Source organism: Camelus dromedarius, chromosome 15 (assembly GCF_036321535.1).
Source record: "Camelus dromedarius isolate mCamDro1 chromosome 15, mCamDro1.pat, whole genome shotgun sequence".
Taxonomy (NCBI): domain Eukaryota; kingdom Metazoa; phylum Chordata; class Mammalia; order Artiodactyla; family Camelidae; genus Camelus; species Camelus dromedarius.
In genome coordinates this window covers 1454147-1472400 of record NC_087450.1, presented here as the reverse complement: position 1 = coordinate 1472400, position 18254 = coordinate 1454147, and the positions used below count along the sequence as shown (strand labels likewise).

Genomic DNA, 18254 nt, shown 5'->3' with positions numbered 1-18254 from the left:
GGAAACACTTTGGAGCTACCACACTCTGTTGGAGCACAGAAGCCCTTGGGAGACTGAGACCCTCCCTCTCCAGCCAGACACATGCAACAATCACTGTTTGGGGGATTTGTTGCTTGTGGTTCAATGAGAAAAAAGAACACAGGCCACCCTTGTACTTGAGTGCTAAAAATCTAATGGAATAAGTGTGATGTTTCCCCTCTATTCCCAAATCTAACACAAAGAAATTGGATTAAGGTCATAGATGTCTCTGTTTCTCAGGCAAACAGCCTGAAAACTTCAAGCTTACTTTTTGTCTCTCCCCTTTCTCCAAAGATAAGTTACTATTATAGATGTTAAAAACTCAGCTTTCACATTTATTATTTATTTCTGAGTCCCCTTTTCCCTGCCTCCTATGCATATAATATATAATTACATAATATTAGCTAACATTAACTGAATAAGTTTTTTAATAATAATAACTGAGAAGCAAGGCCGTTTGGACCACCTATCAGTCAACGCATTTTAAATAAATGCTCACAAACCCTGAAGACCACATTCCATTTCTCATGATCATAACAATCACAGTATTGATAAACTGAGTTTCTATTAGCAAAATTGTTTTTAAGCAAAAGACTCACTTATTGAACTAATGCTTAGATTTTACTAACATTAACTTAAGAAGACAGTGATAATCATTATACATGAACTGCTGCTTAGTGCATTCTTGCATCTTTTATGAAACAGGTCTAGATGTGATCCTGTAGGGCAGAGGATTGCAGATAGCCACATAGCAGTTGTACACCATGACGGCCAGCATGTAATGCTCTGTAAGGACCACAGCCATGACAATACATCACTGCACCAGACAGCCTGCATATAAGATAGTCTTCCTCTCTGATAAGAAATTCTCTGACATTTTGGGAGTGACATTTGTGGAGAAACACAGATCTAGAACAGACAAACTTGAGAGGGAAAAGTACATGGGCATGTGAAGTCGAGCATCAGTTCTGATTAAGACAATCATGTCCAGGTTTCCTATCACAATGACTATGTAAACTGCAAGGAACAAGACAAAGAAAGCAACCTGCAATGGCTTGCCAGACCCAAGAGAATAAACTCTGTCACTTCAGTTTGGTTTCTTCTGAACATGCCTTTGTCATATGTGAGGCATTGGTTGATTATCTAAGGAGAGATATAAAAGATTTTTTAAATCACTGAAACTGTGGTTAAAAATTGTGCCATGCTGGAAGTGAGGGGTATAGTTCAGTGGTAGACCTTATCCTGGGTTCAAACCCCAGTACATCCTTTAAAGGGGAAAAAAACTGTACCAGGATAAATATTGTAAAAATAGGCAAAAGATTTTAGTTATGGTATCTCAGTAGTGTTTCCATAATTAGACATCAATACATATGCCATACAGCAAGTCTAAAAGCTTTTCAACAAGTGATCTGCATTCAGGTTGTATTTGCAATCACACTATGCCAGTAAGCTGGGGACTGAGGCCAAAATTAAAAATTTAAGTATCTCATTACTTAGGGAAATTTTTTAAAAAATCTAGATAAGTTATATGTCAAAGAAATATCATAATCTAAATTTGGAAATGCTTGGAATTCTGTCTACATGCTTTCATATATACATATAGATACATAGGTTAGAAAAGACATTGATGATAACAAAGGTAATGTTCATTCTGAACACTGACAAATGGAATCCCACAAAGACAAAGTGAGTTTTTCATCAAACCTTCATTTCATATTTCCCAGTTCAGTCATCTACTGATGCATTATATCTTCCACCAAGTCCAGCTCATTTTCTGGAACCCAACAAGAGATTGTATTTGTTATTGTGGTTGATGGTGATGACAGTGGTGGTGGCAATGTGTTGGTGGTCATGGTGAAGAAGAGTTCAAAACTGAGAGAGGACAGAGGTATCTATGTATATATTGGATAACCAACTATTTTTTGTTTGTTTTTTGTTTTTAAAAATTTTTATTTGTTTATATATATTTTGGGGATGGGGAGGTAATTTTGTTTGTTTGTTTGTTTGTTTTAATGGAAGTACTGGGAACTGAACCCAGGACCCCGTGCATGCTAAGCACCTGCTCTACCACTGAGCTATTACCTTCCCCCAGATAACCAACTATTAAGACAAGAATAATGAACATATTAAAAGTGGGAACACACTGAAAGTGTTGCTCTAAGGTCAGAGAAATGAGTCATCTGAGAATTAAAAGTTGTCAGCAAAAATATACTTAACACAAAGTTCAATGCTTTTTAATCTTTAGAATACAAATATGAAAATAACATCCTCCCTGTAGAGGAGTTTGCACTTTGAAAGGATGTCTATGATATGTAAATAAATAGTAATAGCTGTACATGATTAATTTCCAGAAGAAAAACACATGGAATGTGACAGGTAGGAGAGATTGATAACTCCCCATGACAATAACAGCACCTGATAGAAAATAATCAACAAGTATACGTAAATACATGAATGACTAGCTAGCATACTCTAATAACTAAATAACTAATCCCATTCCTGAGGGCTATGCCTTTGATGTAATCACCAGCCAAGTCCCCAGCATCTAGCACCGCCACACTGGAGGTTAGGTTGTAGCATGTGAATGTTGGCGGGACACAAATATTCAGTCTACAGCATGATTTCCACTCAAGCTGCTGAAGGTAGTGAGCACAGCAGTAGCTCTTTTATTACCACTGCTGCATAGTATCCATTGTATGACTGTACTTAATTTATATATTCTTCTTATTTTTGAGAACTATTTAGAATGCACCCAGGTGCAGCTATTACAAAATATATTTTTGCAAATATCTCTGTATGTCCACATTCATTCATTTCTGCCTGGTAGAACTCTGGGTAGAGTTGCTGGTTTGCAGGATATGCATATATTGTGCTCAAACTGATATTGAGTTTTACAAACTGAGAAAAGTTTTACAAACTGGTTCTATCAATTACTTTCCGACCAGCACTATGTAAGTAGTCCTGTTGCTACACAGTCTCTCCAATTCTTAATATTGGAGGGTTTTTTTTATCTTTTTTTTCCCTATGCTGGGTGGTATGTGTAGGTACAGATAGCTTGTAGTTATAATTTGCATTTTCCTGATCACGAGTGAAGTTGAGCACATCGTGACATGTGACTTGGTTCTTTAAATGTGTTTTGTTGAGAACTGTTCATAATTTGCTGTACTTTTTGTCCTGCACTCTTATGGGCTGATTCAGTAGTATTAAAACATACTACCATAAATTAGAGCTCGATCACATCATAATTTCCAGCTCCACCTGTTACTTCCTGTATAACCTGTGGCAAGTCATTTAATGACTCTGTTTCAGGTTTTCTGAGTTTAATATTGAGACAGTAACATCACATGTCTCAGTTGTTCTGATGACTATTGACAAAACATCTGTAAATATCTGGGAAAAAGTCTGTAAAGAGCTTTGAATATCATTCTGCACATAGTCAACACTATAAATGTGTTATCTACTGACCATCTTTCTCCCAAATTTTGGCTAGATAGATTCCATGTTTAATCTTTCATTAATACTATTTGGTAGATTAACACCCACACTAACCTTAATAAATCTAAAGATACCCAATGTTTTTACTATCCTAAAAATACAAAGATTAAAGAAAAAAAACTTAGCTACCATCACTTCCTCCTTCTTGATAATCTACTGTTTTCCAGGAAGTCAGTTATATCTTTTTGAACCCACAAATTATATGGTATTATTGCTCTATGTCATCTGTATTTATATGTGTGTGTGTGCGTGTGTGCATGTGTGTGTGTATAGTCACCTATTTTTTCTCCTTCTTGGAAGCTGGTTTTCCTGACAAACCCAGTTTTTCCTCAATTCTAAATTGTCGGTTTCCTTTGAAGTTCTGGTTGTACATTGCAATCTATAGTCTCATAGTTTTAAATTTAACCTTTATTGCTTTCAACTAGTAAGTGTATTTTTGCCATAATTTGCATCAAGTAATGCAAATATCTGAAGTTGAGAGTATCCACCTATGTTTTTCCTTATTTTTCTGAAACTTTGCAGGAACAGGAGCTTTCTCTATGGAAATTCTTGGAGGTCTGAGTGGCTGAGAGTTCACTCCTTTGACATGTGTTTGTGTATGTCTGTGCCAGTCCCATGCAGTGTTTCCTAAACAAGGAGCCCTTCAATTTTTTTTTTTTTCGAGCTTAGGATCTGACAGATCATGAAAGCAGTGTAAATCTAAACCTCAAATTGACAAAATAATTCAATTATTGTTTTAAATTTTCAGATGGGATTATTTTTAACGTCTCCATCAGTCAAAGCCTAAACAGACTACTTTGGTTTTGTTGTTGTTCTCGTGGACTCTGCTGGTGCAGAGATAGGAGCCCTTCAACAGCCCCAGCACCATGAGGGGTCTCTGTTCTCACCACTCACCTTGTGTGCACCTCATCGCTGGCTTCTCATCTTCCCTGCAGCTGATTATCCTTAAAGCTCCAGTCACCTTCAAGGGATCTGTTTGCATCAGCACCCAGAAAACCCACACCTACAAGACTGGAAGAGCTGGTACTGGATTTGACTCTCTGTGGTCAGTCTAACATTTGAGCTGCAAGGTTTTTGTCTTTATAGGAAAAATAATTTCTGTTCACATGGTTCCCATTGAAAATAAATATCATCTACTCTTCATATTCTGTGCAATCGAGTGGGGGTAAGGAAAAGGACCATGGAATTTACAAAGTGCTCTGCAAATGTGAGGTGACATTTTATTATAACTATGTTGCACACGTCATGGGTTGATATACTAGTATTAGACGCATGTTCAATGCATTATCAAGTAACTGTATATCTCTTAATTCAGACTTATAAAAAATACAATTTGACCAATTAATATTTTTTCTTTGTTTTTCTTCATGAGTTCAAAGAGAATAGGCAGGAATATATCATGGCAAGATAAGCATGCTTCCCAGGGGAAAAAGGCTATGGTGTATTTCAGGCCAGAGTTGAGTTTAATGGAAGGAGGGCCAAGAATTAAGCTGCAGATGAGTTAAATGAGATGAGACTTGTGTTGCAGACTGGATGAGTTTGCTGGGGCTCAGAGAAGGGCACCCCAAGATGAACCACAGTTGCATACTGGTTACTTTGAAATAAAGTTACTTGAGAAACAGGTAGTGAAAAAAAATTTATTTTAAAAAATCTCTGACCCTCCTCTTTTCCTCAAATGTGGGAAATAAATCTCCCACATAAAGGTATCCTCCATAGCAGGAGGATAGAGATCATCTTTGTCACCACAGTAAGGGAATCCAGGCCTCAGAAAGCTGTCTAACAAACCTCGTGACTTCTTCATTACTTCAGTACCCCAGCACAATCACCTTGGTCTTGTTAAATCTTCACAGATAATGGTGTCTTGTCTAAAAATGGTATGTAAACAGCTTGCTTTGGTCACTTTGAGTGTCTCTTTTTTTATGACAACACTTTGCATATGAATTAAATTGTTTCATTATATTTATCTTTCTTGTGTCCATTTAATTATTAGACTAGTCAAAAGAACTCAAATGAGGTAGGGGGGAAATTTTCCCCACCCTGAAATTTCAAGTGCAATGCTGGTTTTCAGCTGTAAGGAAGGCACGTTTATTTAGTAAAGTTGTACAAAAGTGTTTTTTTTTTTTTAAGTTATTGGCTACATGTTAAAGTGAATAATCCCCATTAAGAGACAGCTAAAACTGTATGATTAAACCTTCCAAAGATAAAATACAATTCTAGCTTTAATATTTTTTTCCCAAAGGGTAAATTGAATTTCTTACTGGCAATGATCCATCAACGTACAGGTCTTTACTTTTGGGTCTCAACAAACAAAGTTTTCCTGGATAATTCAAAATTCTTAACAGTTGACATTGATACTCAGATTCCTTTTAGTTAAATTTTCTCTATGGAAATTTCCCCCAGCCTTTCAAGAAAAGGATATGGATTTGGACAAATTATTTTTGTATTAAGATCTAAGAGAAGGTCATAAGACATATAAAATAAAAGTGTTTAACTAAAATTAGCGCCCAAATTTATTTAGAAAGCAGTTTCCTGCTGAACAGTTCTCTGATCAGAGCCTCTTTCACATCCTTGTTTCTCAGACTGTAGATCATGGGATTCAACATGGGGATCACAGTGGTATAAAACACGGCCACCATTTTCCCCTGTGCCACGGATTCCTTCGAGGGTGGTCTGAGGTACATGAAGAAAAGAGCTGCGTAGAATATGGTGACAGCTGTCAGGTGAGAGCCACAGGTAGAGAAAGCTTTGCACCTTCCTTCTGAGGAATGAATCCTCAGGATAGCAGGAAAAATATAAAGGTAGGAAACCAGGATGATGAGGAGAGAAAAGGAAAGGTTACATCCAGCCACAGCAAACATTGATGTTTCTTTGTTGTAGGTGTCAGAACAAGCCAGCTTAATCAGTGGAGGGTCAGCACAGTAGAAGTGATTAATTTCATTGAGGCCACAGAAGACGAGGCTGTAGGTCCACATGGTCTCCATCAGACCAGTGAGTGCCCCATACACATAAGGCACTGTGATGAGGGAGGCACACACGCTCCTGGACATTTTGCTGCCATAAAGCAGAGGGTTGCAGATGGCCATGTACCGATCCAAGGCCATCACAGCCAGGATGTAGATCTCCACATGGACCAGGGCAATAAAGAAGTAACACTGCACCAGACAAGCAGAATAGGAGATGGTTTTCCTCTCTGATAAGAAGATCTCCAGCATCTTTGGAGTCACATTGGAAGAGAAGCACAGATCCACGAAGGACAAGTGGCTCAGGAAAAAGTACATGGGCGTGTGGAGCCGCACGTGGACCCGGATGAGGACGATCATGCCAAGATTTCCTGCCACCGTGGTCACGTAAATGGCCAGAAACAGCACAAAGAAGAGAATCTGCAATTCGAGGTGACTGGTCAGTCCCAAAAGAATGAACTCAGTCACTGAAGTGAAGTTTCTTCTCATAATTTTCTTCAATGGAAAATGAGAACTTTGAATCAACACAGGATTTTTTTAAGTGGCAAAAAATATCACAGAATCTTAGAACATTATTTTTTTCTCTGAATTTTTTGCTTTCATTTTCTATGACTTGTCTTTGTCCTAAGAGACCCCAGACATAGTGGTTTCATTAAAACTAGATCTAATTAAACACTAGCAAATAAGCTCAAACTGATGCTGGGTGTCTGTCATTCAACTACTTCAATTGTTTTTCTTTGTTAATTTTTCTGTTATTTCTCTTTGTCTATTTATCTTTTTGGTTTTTGTCACTACATTTCTTACTCATTTCCACTTCTACTCTGTCTGTTCTCCACATTTTGCTTAAGCTTACAACAAATTTCTCATCCCAGATTTAGCACTCAGTGCCAATAAACAAATGGACAGTCACCACTTATCTAATTGAATTTACCAGATAACTTAATTAGCAGTCAAGAATATTATACCAAAAGTTCTTTCTCTGATAACAATTATTTCTTCCAGGACATGACAGTTGAAATCATTTATTTTGTTTGTAATAAGGCACTAAGTGATAAATTAAAATATATACCTTAATTCACCTCTGTAAGATGTGAAATCTTTGTATTCCTATTTTACAATGACTAGGTGCTAATTGGGGGAAAAATAAAAGAAAAGATAAATCTTTGAAAATCTGAACAGTTGCAAACCTTTTATCATGAATGGGAGCCAATATAATGTACAGGAAAACTTTCAAAAGCCTTTTTAACATTTTTCTAGTTAATTCAATAAACTTTGACAAAGTTACTTTTTCAGTTGCAGGACCTGAATTAGACCATAGAAATTCCTTAGTCCAGCATGTTGCTTTCACTGTGAGAACAGATTGAAGGGTCATGTGACAGGACAGACCCACAGGCTTGGATTTGAGCAGAGTCTAAACTAGAAGCAGTACCTCCCCCATACCTGTATGAGTTTCGATCCTTGGATCCAGAGTTGGTTTTTATGGGGCAGCAGTTAAGAAACAAAGCAAAACCAAAGTAAACAAAGCAGACAACCACAACAACTTCCCTTTTCTTTGGTTATTCTCAAACTAGATTTGCTACCACCCAACAGCAGGTCCCAGACAAGAGAAGGTAACTAAAGAGAAATGTGCAATTTGTATCTGTCCCTTTATAATGCAGGTTTGCCCTCCTCTTCCATTTGTCTGCCTACCACTGGCTGCAATAGGGGTGGAGTGCTAAGCCACCCCAGATCATCCGGATGGGATGGTGGAAAAAGCAGAATGAAACTCCTAAAATCATGGCATGTCTGAACTTCAGAATTTCATGTAAATGAGAATTGAACTTCTAACTTGTTTAAGTTATTTTCTTTCACTCTAGTAGGAATTGAAACTATTACCCAACTAATGCAATCAGTGCTCAAGACTCCCACAAGTCTGACTGCTATACAAGCTAAATCTACATCAAGTGATAATTGTTAGTTAAAATTTAATTAATCCCTCAGAGTTTACACTCAAGGACCATGCTACAACTCAATTAAAAACTGTGGTGACAATGCTTAGGTAGCCCAGAAGTTAGCCTCTTGAGATCTTTCAAAATTGCCTTCAACCTCTTTTCTATCCATTCCATTCCATTTAGACATCCAAAATGTACACACACACACACACACACACACACGGCAATTCTATGGAACACAGGTGAAAGATAATACTTGTTACAAAAAGAATAAAAAAAATAAAATTTAAACATTAGACATTTATTCTCTAAATTCCCCTCTGCACCCTAACATGGGATTTTTCCCCTGGCTGCTTTATAGTATTTGATCCCATATTTAATCCCCAGCTTCATAACACATCACCAGTTTCTCTTATTTTTCCTCCCTCCTATTTCTTATCTCTCTCTCTTATTCCCTGGAACCACCTCAAGAACTGCCTATTTCCTCTTCATATTATTCTAAGCAATTCACCTCTTGCTCCAGTGTGTGTGCTTGGTTTTCCCTGCAGAATATCTCGCTATCTGTTTCTCATCTCCCAGCAGAGGACACTGAGCCATCACATCGTACCCTCTTGTGTGTTTATATCCTATTCTTCAATCTTGCCTTCTTTACAAATGGTCTCCCAACGTATCTTGGTGCTTTCCAAAATTTAAAAAATATATATTTTGTAGTGAAATATTTCTGATCACCTTAATACTGATATTCACTTCATAAAATCAACACATAAGTCTTGGAACTGGCAAGATTTCATCTGAAAAATCACAACTGTGCTGCACATAAGCTCTGTAATTGTGCAGACAACTTACCTCTGTAAGTCTCAGTGTTCTTGGAAATGTTGTCCCAGGGGTTTTCTTTGAGGATTTGAAAAGTTAGAATGTGTGTAAAGATCTGACCATGTGTGAGGCAAAAAAAGCCACATGGAATTTTTAGTTTCTACCTTTCCTTTGTTTAGTATTTAGAAGAAATAAAAATTCTCAAAGTATGAGCATTAGCACTTCCCATATAATTAACTCTAACCTTTCTATGTAGTTTTTTAACTATCTCTAACCATGCATTTATTCCTAGCAAATAAGAAATTGTATAAATACACTAGTTAAGCTAGTTCCTAACACACACAAAATGAACAGCCCTCCTTATAAAGATGTAAGGAAACCAATAGGCCTTCAAAAATTACAAATGAAGGAAATGGTTGCTTGTATTTATAAGGTTGATTCCTTTTCCCTATGGCATTTTGGAAAAAAAAAGTCAGGATGAAGCAATCAATTCTGCCAATTAACAGTTCCTTGAAGATAGCTTTTCTTTTTTTTTCCCCTGAGAAGTTAGTGGAACTCAGCTCCTCCTCAGCAGTTTGGGAGACAAGGGTGATTCATGACCATACACTTCAGGACCTTGATAATCAGAAACTGCACAACACTGAATCTGTAAAAAATTGGGTGCTAAAATAGCAATAAAGAAGTAAGAACAAATAGATAAGTGAATAATTTATTATTTTTTTCTAATACCAATCCCTCAATGGAAGGAAAAAGTTAGACATCTTGGAGAGAACTAAAAATGGTCTGCGAAGGAGACTGTTATTTACTTGATTAACAATGGTGGCCATTTATGCAGTCACTGTCTACCTCAGTTAAAAGAAAGCACTGCTCTTCACAGAATTCTTGTCTCTCATGTTGAACATGTTAAAACATGTTGAAAAATGAAAAAGTTATATGCCCCTCATGGTGCTACTCAGGTTAGAGAGTATTGATGGTTCCTATCTACACCAAATTAAGTCTATGTTGACAAAGCTCTCCCTTCACTCCTCGTGTGATCCAGTTTACTATTGAGCCTCACCTCTTCTGGATTTTTTGTCTGTAATTGGTGTCCCAGGCACAACCAAGCTATTCTCCTTCCATCAGTTGCCTCTTTCTTTAGAAAATGCTTTTGCACCCAACCTCTACCTTTTAAAATTCTATACAACTTCCAAAGCCCAGCTCCATAGTCATCTCCTCTGAAAGAACTACCTTACAAGCCTTAGCCAGAATTATTTTTTTCTTCCTCTGTGCTCACAAAACAATTTTTTAAAATACATTAACTCTTTCTCTTACCCTAGCAAGTCTCATGGTAAAATAGTTGTGAGTTTTTTCAATGAATAAACATCACTTTCATAGGCAGTATGCATATATTTAATCATTCTTAAAAGCTACAGTGTCTTGCTTTTGATAAACTTTAATGACTGTTTTAAGCTGAGTTAAATTAATATGTGACCACAAGCACATTAAGATATTTCTATTGACTGAGGTGTGAGATAAGAGGAAACTTGTCCTCAATATAGTCTTGCCCAGGTGAAACAGGCTGCCATTAAGTTCATTAAATAGAGTAAGTCTTCCAGGAAAAAATCCACTTTATTATAATAGATCTCTCAATCCAAGGCTATCAAAATAATGTAAATTTTAAATATATTGCAATTCCCAAATCAATGGCTACCTTCACATGCATTCTGATTTGCTAAAATCAGGAAAATTCATTCCACAATTGAATTACCATTGGACATCTATTTGTAGACTGCAAGACAGATAAGATTTATAAACTGAGGAATTAAGGCTTCAGAACCAAAGATTTGCAGTTAGTCAATAACATAGCTATTATTCTTGACTCTCACTTGAAAATTCTTTGAAAATTCATAAGATTTTATTCTGTTATTTAAATAAGGAATCACTTCCTATCAAGAAAGACAAATAAAAACATCATGTTTATAATACTTCATACATAAAAACATGATCAAATATGAACCATTCAAATTTTTCATATAGTGATTCTTTATGCTTCTGGAAAAAAAAAGATCTATGTAGTAATTCAACTTTGGATTTCTTCATATTTTCAAATGTTGCAGTTCTTTTTCTACTTATTTTTCAGTTTTAAAGAAGAGTGACAAACATATAAGAAAGATAGTATTTTAATTTTGCTATTGATTCTTTCCAGGAGGCATCATTACCTAGCCATGTTTATAAGATTCAAAAGCAGAGAGGTTTCTCTGGCTTACAGAGATTTAAAGTATTGAAAATGTGTTTTAAAAATGCTAATTTGAGGCTCCTGTATACTTCTAGGCATATACTATAGTTCCAATATGGTCTCTGGTAAATAAAGATTTTATTTGGTCTGAGTAGCTACAAAGTGGCAAGCCGCCATAATGATGTTCCACGTTGCCAGCTCTGGAGATAACAACTCTGACGGTAAACAAGTCTATACAGAACCACTTATGCAGGCAACGGTGGCCATATCAATGCACCACGTTTTGGATTCAAAGCTATAACTACATGAATTGCAGGTAATTATGTAGATTTCATTATCACAGAGGGCAACGGGAACAAAATACTGAGTTAACAGGAATGTGATCACGTCATACAGTTCAGGTAAGTTGGAGAAGGAAATGACCTTCTTAAATAAAAAGTTAACCAAAATGTGTGAGGTTGGCAGCTTGGCAAAGAGACAACATGAGGGTGTGAGCCCCAGAGTTAGGCTTAATATTTCCACAATAAAGATACTACAAATAAACAGAAACATGACAAAGATGACAAGCTGCAAAATTGGACAACTGGTCAACCACAGGAAATTAAACTTCACTCTTGTCTGACTTATTCTGAACATTTCCAGATGAATTCTTCTGTTTAAAGAAATAAAAATAGATTTATTATGCATGAATAAAATATACACTTTTAAGATTCCATCAGTGTGTTTCAAGTTTTCTAGTTCCCATCACTTTGTAAGTCATATCACAATCTCCACTTTGTAAAAATTGTCTATACTTCTATCTAGCTATCTATCATCTCTCTATTTTTTAGGGAGCACAGACTATTGTACAAGACTAAGCAATAGAGAAATAATTGCTTTCAAGCATTACATCTGACCTTACAGCATTTACTACTGCACGGGGAACACAGATTTTTAGTTAAATAACCAAACTTTTAAGGGTATTATATCTTAAAAATGTTAAATGTAACAGTGGAGAAATACAGAAATCTGTGAGAGGAAAATGAGTCTCAAATAGGTGAAGTGATTTTTTAGCTAATAATAGCAATGAGTTAGCTTTTACTGAGGGAAAACTAAGTAACAGTCACTGTCCTAAGTATTTTAGGTATTAAACCATTTCTTCCACACAGCTTCCCTATATAGACATATTATAGAGGAGAAAACTGAGGCAGAGAGAGGTTGACTAACCTCCTCAGGAAATCTGATTCCAGAGTTCACGCTTTTAACTATTAATTTAGCTGATAAATGATGGAGTCAGGATCTGATTATAAAGCTCACTTTATTCAACAAGCAAAATTTGCTATTAGATTATAAAACAGGAGGTTTTCTTACAATGTATTGTATCATTCAGGGTGCATGCAGCTAGCAAATACCTGATCAACAGCATTTTTGGAAGACAGAAAAGGATAGTTTTATTCATGACATGGTTTTTCCCCTTCAAAAAATACAGTGAAAAAGGATGGTATTATAAGAAAAATAATCAGTAACCTTTGAAACCAGATACATTTGGCCTTCCTTTCTAAGCTACATGATTTTAGGTTAATAATTAACCCATAGTCTCTGTAGGCTCATTTTTAAAAGAGAAACTATAATATTGAGATAACACTATTGGTGACCACGTTAAGTGAGACAACATGTATTAAAACAGTGCTTGATCTTTGGGAAATATTAATTCTTTCTCTCTCCTTCATGTATGCATGTGTGAGTGTGAAATGTAAACATTCTTCAGATGTCCACTATTCAATATAAAATATATGATATATGAATAAAAATGTTAGACTTATAGCATTACTGTTCCCTGAAATATTCAATTATTTTTTAAATATACATAGATCAGTTTTCATTAGAAAAACTACCAATTAGAGTCATGATCTTTCAGATAGGTGGAAAGAAAAATATAAACTATCATATCATAACTATTGTTCCTTAGAAAAGTTTAGTAAATATTCTGTTTTTAAATTCTTCCATTATCACATTTCTTAGTTTGTTCAATAAATGCAGAATCCAAAAGATTTACCTTTAAAAAGAGAAGAGCAAGGATGTAAGAGATGGTTTTAACATTCTTCATGAAATACTTTATCATTAATAAGGGAATTTTCTAATTTTGGGGTATAAACCCAGGGTCTACTGAAATAATTCATTAATAGAAAAGGTACTTCATGAGCATATGCGTATTCTATGGCCAGCACAGCATAGTAGGAACTGAAAAACAGACTGTCTAATGCCAGCCACTCAATTCATGAAAGTACTTAGTGAAAAACCTCTTTTACCTGAGACTTGTGTGTGTGTGTGCAAAACCATGGGCTTCATGTTGCTAGTGTCGGTCATAAGTACCAGTGACATGGGGCACTTGTATTTCTGAGCAGTACTGCTGGCTTGTAACTAATATGCTTTGAGTCACTTATTGGTCCATTCGAAAAAAGTCTTCTTATATATGTAAAAATGGAGGCACTTTGTTTACTTTCAAAATGGACATTCATTTATGTTTTTTTAACACTACAATCATTAGGGAACCTTTATTTGGTGTCAAGCCAAGCTAGGTGGTAAAGATAGATACATGGACCTTGAGTTAACATTTGAAATAATTTTACACAACTTTATATGAGTGTGTGCTTAAAAGCAATATATCTCCAGATATTTCTTTAAGTAGAATCTGACAAACTATTAATTGAATGTTAAAAGTTACAAGAATAGCTACCTATTTGTGTTTGAACAAAATTTGAAGACAACCTGACTTTCAAAATAAATTTATTTAAATAACAAGCTCTAGCAGTAGAAAGGTGGAAATAATCGTATGGGATAATATAGAGTCAATGAATATGAGAATGTTATTCTGCAGGAAGTGCTGAGCAAAAATAAGCTCTAAGAGACAAAGGATGCTTTGAAATACAACTGAGAAAAATATGTCAGTTGGGAGACATTACAGTTCTGTGTCCTTTCCTTTTCCTTTGAATGTAACATCTGACACTTGTTTGGGTCAGATCCTGCCTGGTCTGGCATAACATTGTGCTGGGAGATATGCATATGTTGGAGCAGGTGCACAAAAGGTGAGCAAATTCTTGCCTTGTACATTCATAAGATGATCTTTAATTTACTCAAAATGAATTGATTCCTCTAGAGCATCAGCCCTTTCATTTTCTTATACTCTAGCACTTGGCAAATTGTATTGATTTTTATCTTTGCAGTTTCATAAAACTATACAATCCTAGTGCTCCTTGAAGTGTCCTTGGTACTTGGAGCAGGACTTGACTCATTACAGGTAATTGGCAAACATTCATCAACTTTGCCTATGCTATGTAGCTTCAAAGTCACCTGAAATGTTAACATCTTAAAAAAATCAACTTGTATGTGCATCCTTTAGCATTAAAATACTTCTAGATAAGTAATAATTAATTCTAAAATTGGATTCATGATAACTAGTTGTGACAAAAAACAATTGTGGGTAAAATCTGAACTATGGGATAAATAGAAAATATCCATCACATCCTGGAAAATAGTTTAAAAGGCAGGGATGAAAGAAGGCATGAACAGCTTAGTCTTTAGGAGACTGGAATGTTATTGATAAACTCTAGAGAAGCCAAAATTCCTTCTGAGGCAAGACCTAAATCTTTGTACCTGCCATTCTCTGCCTGCTTCAAGAGTTAATATCTGAAAAATAAATTATTTGAAGATTCTTGTTTCCTGTTAGGACTTAAAGAGGAACACATCTTATTGAAAATTACTGTCACAGGTAGAGGGAAATAAATGGATGTCAGTCATGGACACAAGGGTGTTATCCTAAGTTCTTTCTCCCAGAGGTGATGGCAGGTCAACAGCAGCTGTGGCCACATCCTCTAAACCATTAAATCAAAGCCTCTACATAGTAAATGATACAGAATTAAAACCACTAAAAGTTAGCTCATGATAGTCAACATGTGTATTAACAATTTTGTGTATATAGGTATATGTATACGGCCATACCATACATTGGTTTGTGGATATACAGAAACTTCCTGGAAATATAAGGAATTCTTAATAGGAATTTTGAGACGTGACAATAGAAGATCAGGGTAAGGCAGAGAAAAGGAAATATTTTACTCTTTCACCGTATATTCTTCTAGAGATTGAATGTTTTACTATGAGAATGTATAAATTTTATAATGTAAAATTAACCTATAAAGTTATAAATACCAAAGTATGTAAAGAAAGAGAAGTGATCCCCCATATCGACACGTATAATGCCCAGTCTTTTACACACAATGCACTCACACGTCACGTGTAAAACTGTAAGTCTTCTATACCTATGTCTTTACTGTTTTGTTGCTAGAATATAGATTTTCATCATGGATTTAAAATTGACTTTTCTGTAAATGCAGTTAAAGTTGTATCCAGTTCTCATAAATATCTTTTATTTAATATTTAAAGAAAGATGCACTGTAATTTTACTTCTAAAGTACGTTTCTTCTGATCAATTTCCAGAAAGCCTGTTTCACATCCTTGTTCCTCAGACTATAAATGATGGGGTTCAACATAGGGCTTACAAAAGTGTAGAAAACGGCAATGATCTTGGACTGCTTGGACTGACTTGCCCGTGGGAGGTCTAACATACATGCAGAACAGGGTCCCATACAACACAGTCACTGCCACCAGATGGGACCCACAGGTGGAAAAAGCTTTGTGCTTACCTTCAGCAGAACACATATTCAGGATGGCAATAAGAATGAAGATGTAGGAGATGAGGATTATGAGAAGGGAGTTGGAGAGCTTAGATCCTGCCACCACAAACATGGAGGTCTCCTTAATGAACGTGTCAGAACAGGAGAGCCGGATAAGGGGTGGGTCAGTACAATAAAAATGATTAATGATATTGGAGCCACAGAAGGTCAAGTGATGTGTCCACATGGTCTCCATCAGTCCACTAAGGAACCCATAGACATATGGACCAGCAATCAGGCAAATACAGACCCCTTTGGACATCTTGCTGCTATAAAGCAAAGGTTACAGATGGCCATGTACCTATCATAAGCCATTACAGCTAACATGTAATACTCAGTAATAACCATGGCAATGAAAAAATAGCACCAGACTTGACAAACAGTATAGGAAATGTTTTTTTTCTCTAATAAGAAGTTCATCAACATCTTGAGAGTCACATTAGTGGAACAGCACAAATCCGAGCAGGACAGACTGGCAAGAAACAAGTACATAGGGGTGAGGAGGCGAGAATCTATCCTGATCAGGACCAGCATCCCAAGGTTCCCCAAAACAGTGATCAAGTAGATCACCAGGAACAACACAAAAAGAATGGGCTGAAGATCTGGACGATCCGTTAATCCCAAGAGAACAAATTCAGTCACTAAGCTGGAATTTCTTCTGACCATTTTCTTAGGTGCCAGCATTGTTCACTTAGATGAATTAAAATAAATTAAGAAGTGAATGAGAAGTCCATCATACACTTCTTCTCTCTCTCATTCTCTCTCTTTTTCTTCTACTCTCAACTACCATCACACATGGCAATTAGACAGAGTCAGGAGCTGTAGGAAGTAGGACTTTTAAGAAGGTCATAGCCTGTAACATCTAGGTGTATAATGTGCGGATGATTCCCAAAGAGGATGGTTCCTGTGACTCCAACTTGTTGGAGAAGGAGGGAATTATGACCTAAAGTTTATTTAAAATCGATTGAACCACTAACTGCCACCTATGATTTACTACAAAATTATGGGCTTTATCATTGATCCCAGGAACATTTTGAGACAAAACAGTGATGTGATAGAAAACACTTTTGCAGATCTTAACAGTGCCTGCATATTTAGAAGTCTGACCTTTGAGAATCACACTCATTACTTGCTGTATTAGAGAGCTCAAATTATAGAGATTTGAAGAAAATTCTGCAGGACCTATTTTACTACTATATCCAAAAAATACAGGAGATTGTGGTATTCTTATGTGAAAAGACCAAAGATAAATAATCCAGATTTGGAAATAACAAAGTCCTGTATGAATTACTTATGAAGGAATTTTCACTCAGAAGAGTTTGTGTGAATAAAGCAAGAGAAACTTGGATAGAGGAAAAGGGAAGTGGCCAAACTTAGACCACAGTTTTCTTCACTTATTAATTAATTTATTTATTTTTCGTTTATCCCAGAAAATGTTTAAGGAGTTTACAGCATACAAAAACAGCTGGCAAATTTGAGCTGTAGGTGGAACACAAATTTGACTCTAAATTTTCTGACAGCCCATATAAATGGTTCAACCATCTTTGTTACGGACTTATAATGCCCAGAAGTTATAAAAAGAAATGAATCGGGGGAGGGTATAGCTCAGGTAGTAGAGCGCATGCTTAGCATGCATTAGGTTCTGGGTTCAAGCCCCAGTACTTCCTCTAAGAATAAACAAATAAATGTAATTACCTCAACCCACCCCACCCCCCCAAAAAAGAAAAAAAAAACTAATCGAGAGAGAGAATTATCCTTAGTATAGAGTTTAGGTGACATTAATTATAATGAAAGGATTACACTTTCAGATAAAATTATCATTCCAGATAATATCGATTATAATGAAAGAATAGACTGAGAAATTCTTGTGCCAGGAGTCTGGAGAATATATTTTCATTATGGATCCTCAGTGGGTTCATGTGTTATTTTATAAGTTATACAATAAATAAGATAAGTATCACAACAGGAATGCCTATGGGAACCAATTAGAGATTAAGTGTGTAAAGTGGGTTGGGTATAAGAGTGAACTGAAGGAAACTAGAGGGCTGTTCCAGACTAAAGGGTCAGCAGGCACAAAGGCCAGTTGACTTTTACCTGTATGGTAATGTTG

General features: G+C 36.0%; 1 protein-coding gene and 1 pseudogene across 1 annotated transcript; both read right to left on the bottom strand.

The window, feature by feature from the left end:
• Positions 1 to 5923: 5923 nt before the first annotated feature.
• On the bottom strand, positions 5924 to 6962 carry LOC135323020 (olfactory receptor 5M8-like). Its single transcript, XM_064494272.1, has one exon. The coding sequence runs from the start codon at positions 6960 to 6962 to the stop codon at positions 6024 to 6026; it is 939 nt and encodes a 312-aa protein (XP_064350342.1). The 3' UTR covers positions 5924 to 6023.
• Positions 6963 to 15877: 8915 nt separating this feature from the next.
• On the bottom strand, positions 15878 to 17239 carry LOC116155201 (olfactory receptor 5M5-like; annotated as a pseudogene).
• Between the last annotated feature and the right edge of the window lie 1015 nt (positions 17240 to 18254).

Bases quoted from the DNA above. Each gene is read 5' to 3' on its own strand.
- LOC135323020 (XM_064494272.1), bottom strand. From the start codon at position 6,962: ATGAGAAGAAACTTCACTTCAGTGACTGAGTTCATTCTTTTGGGACTG.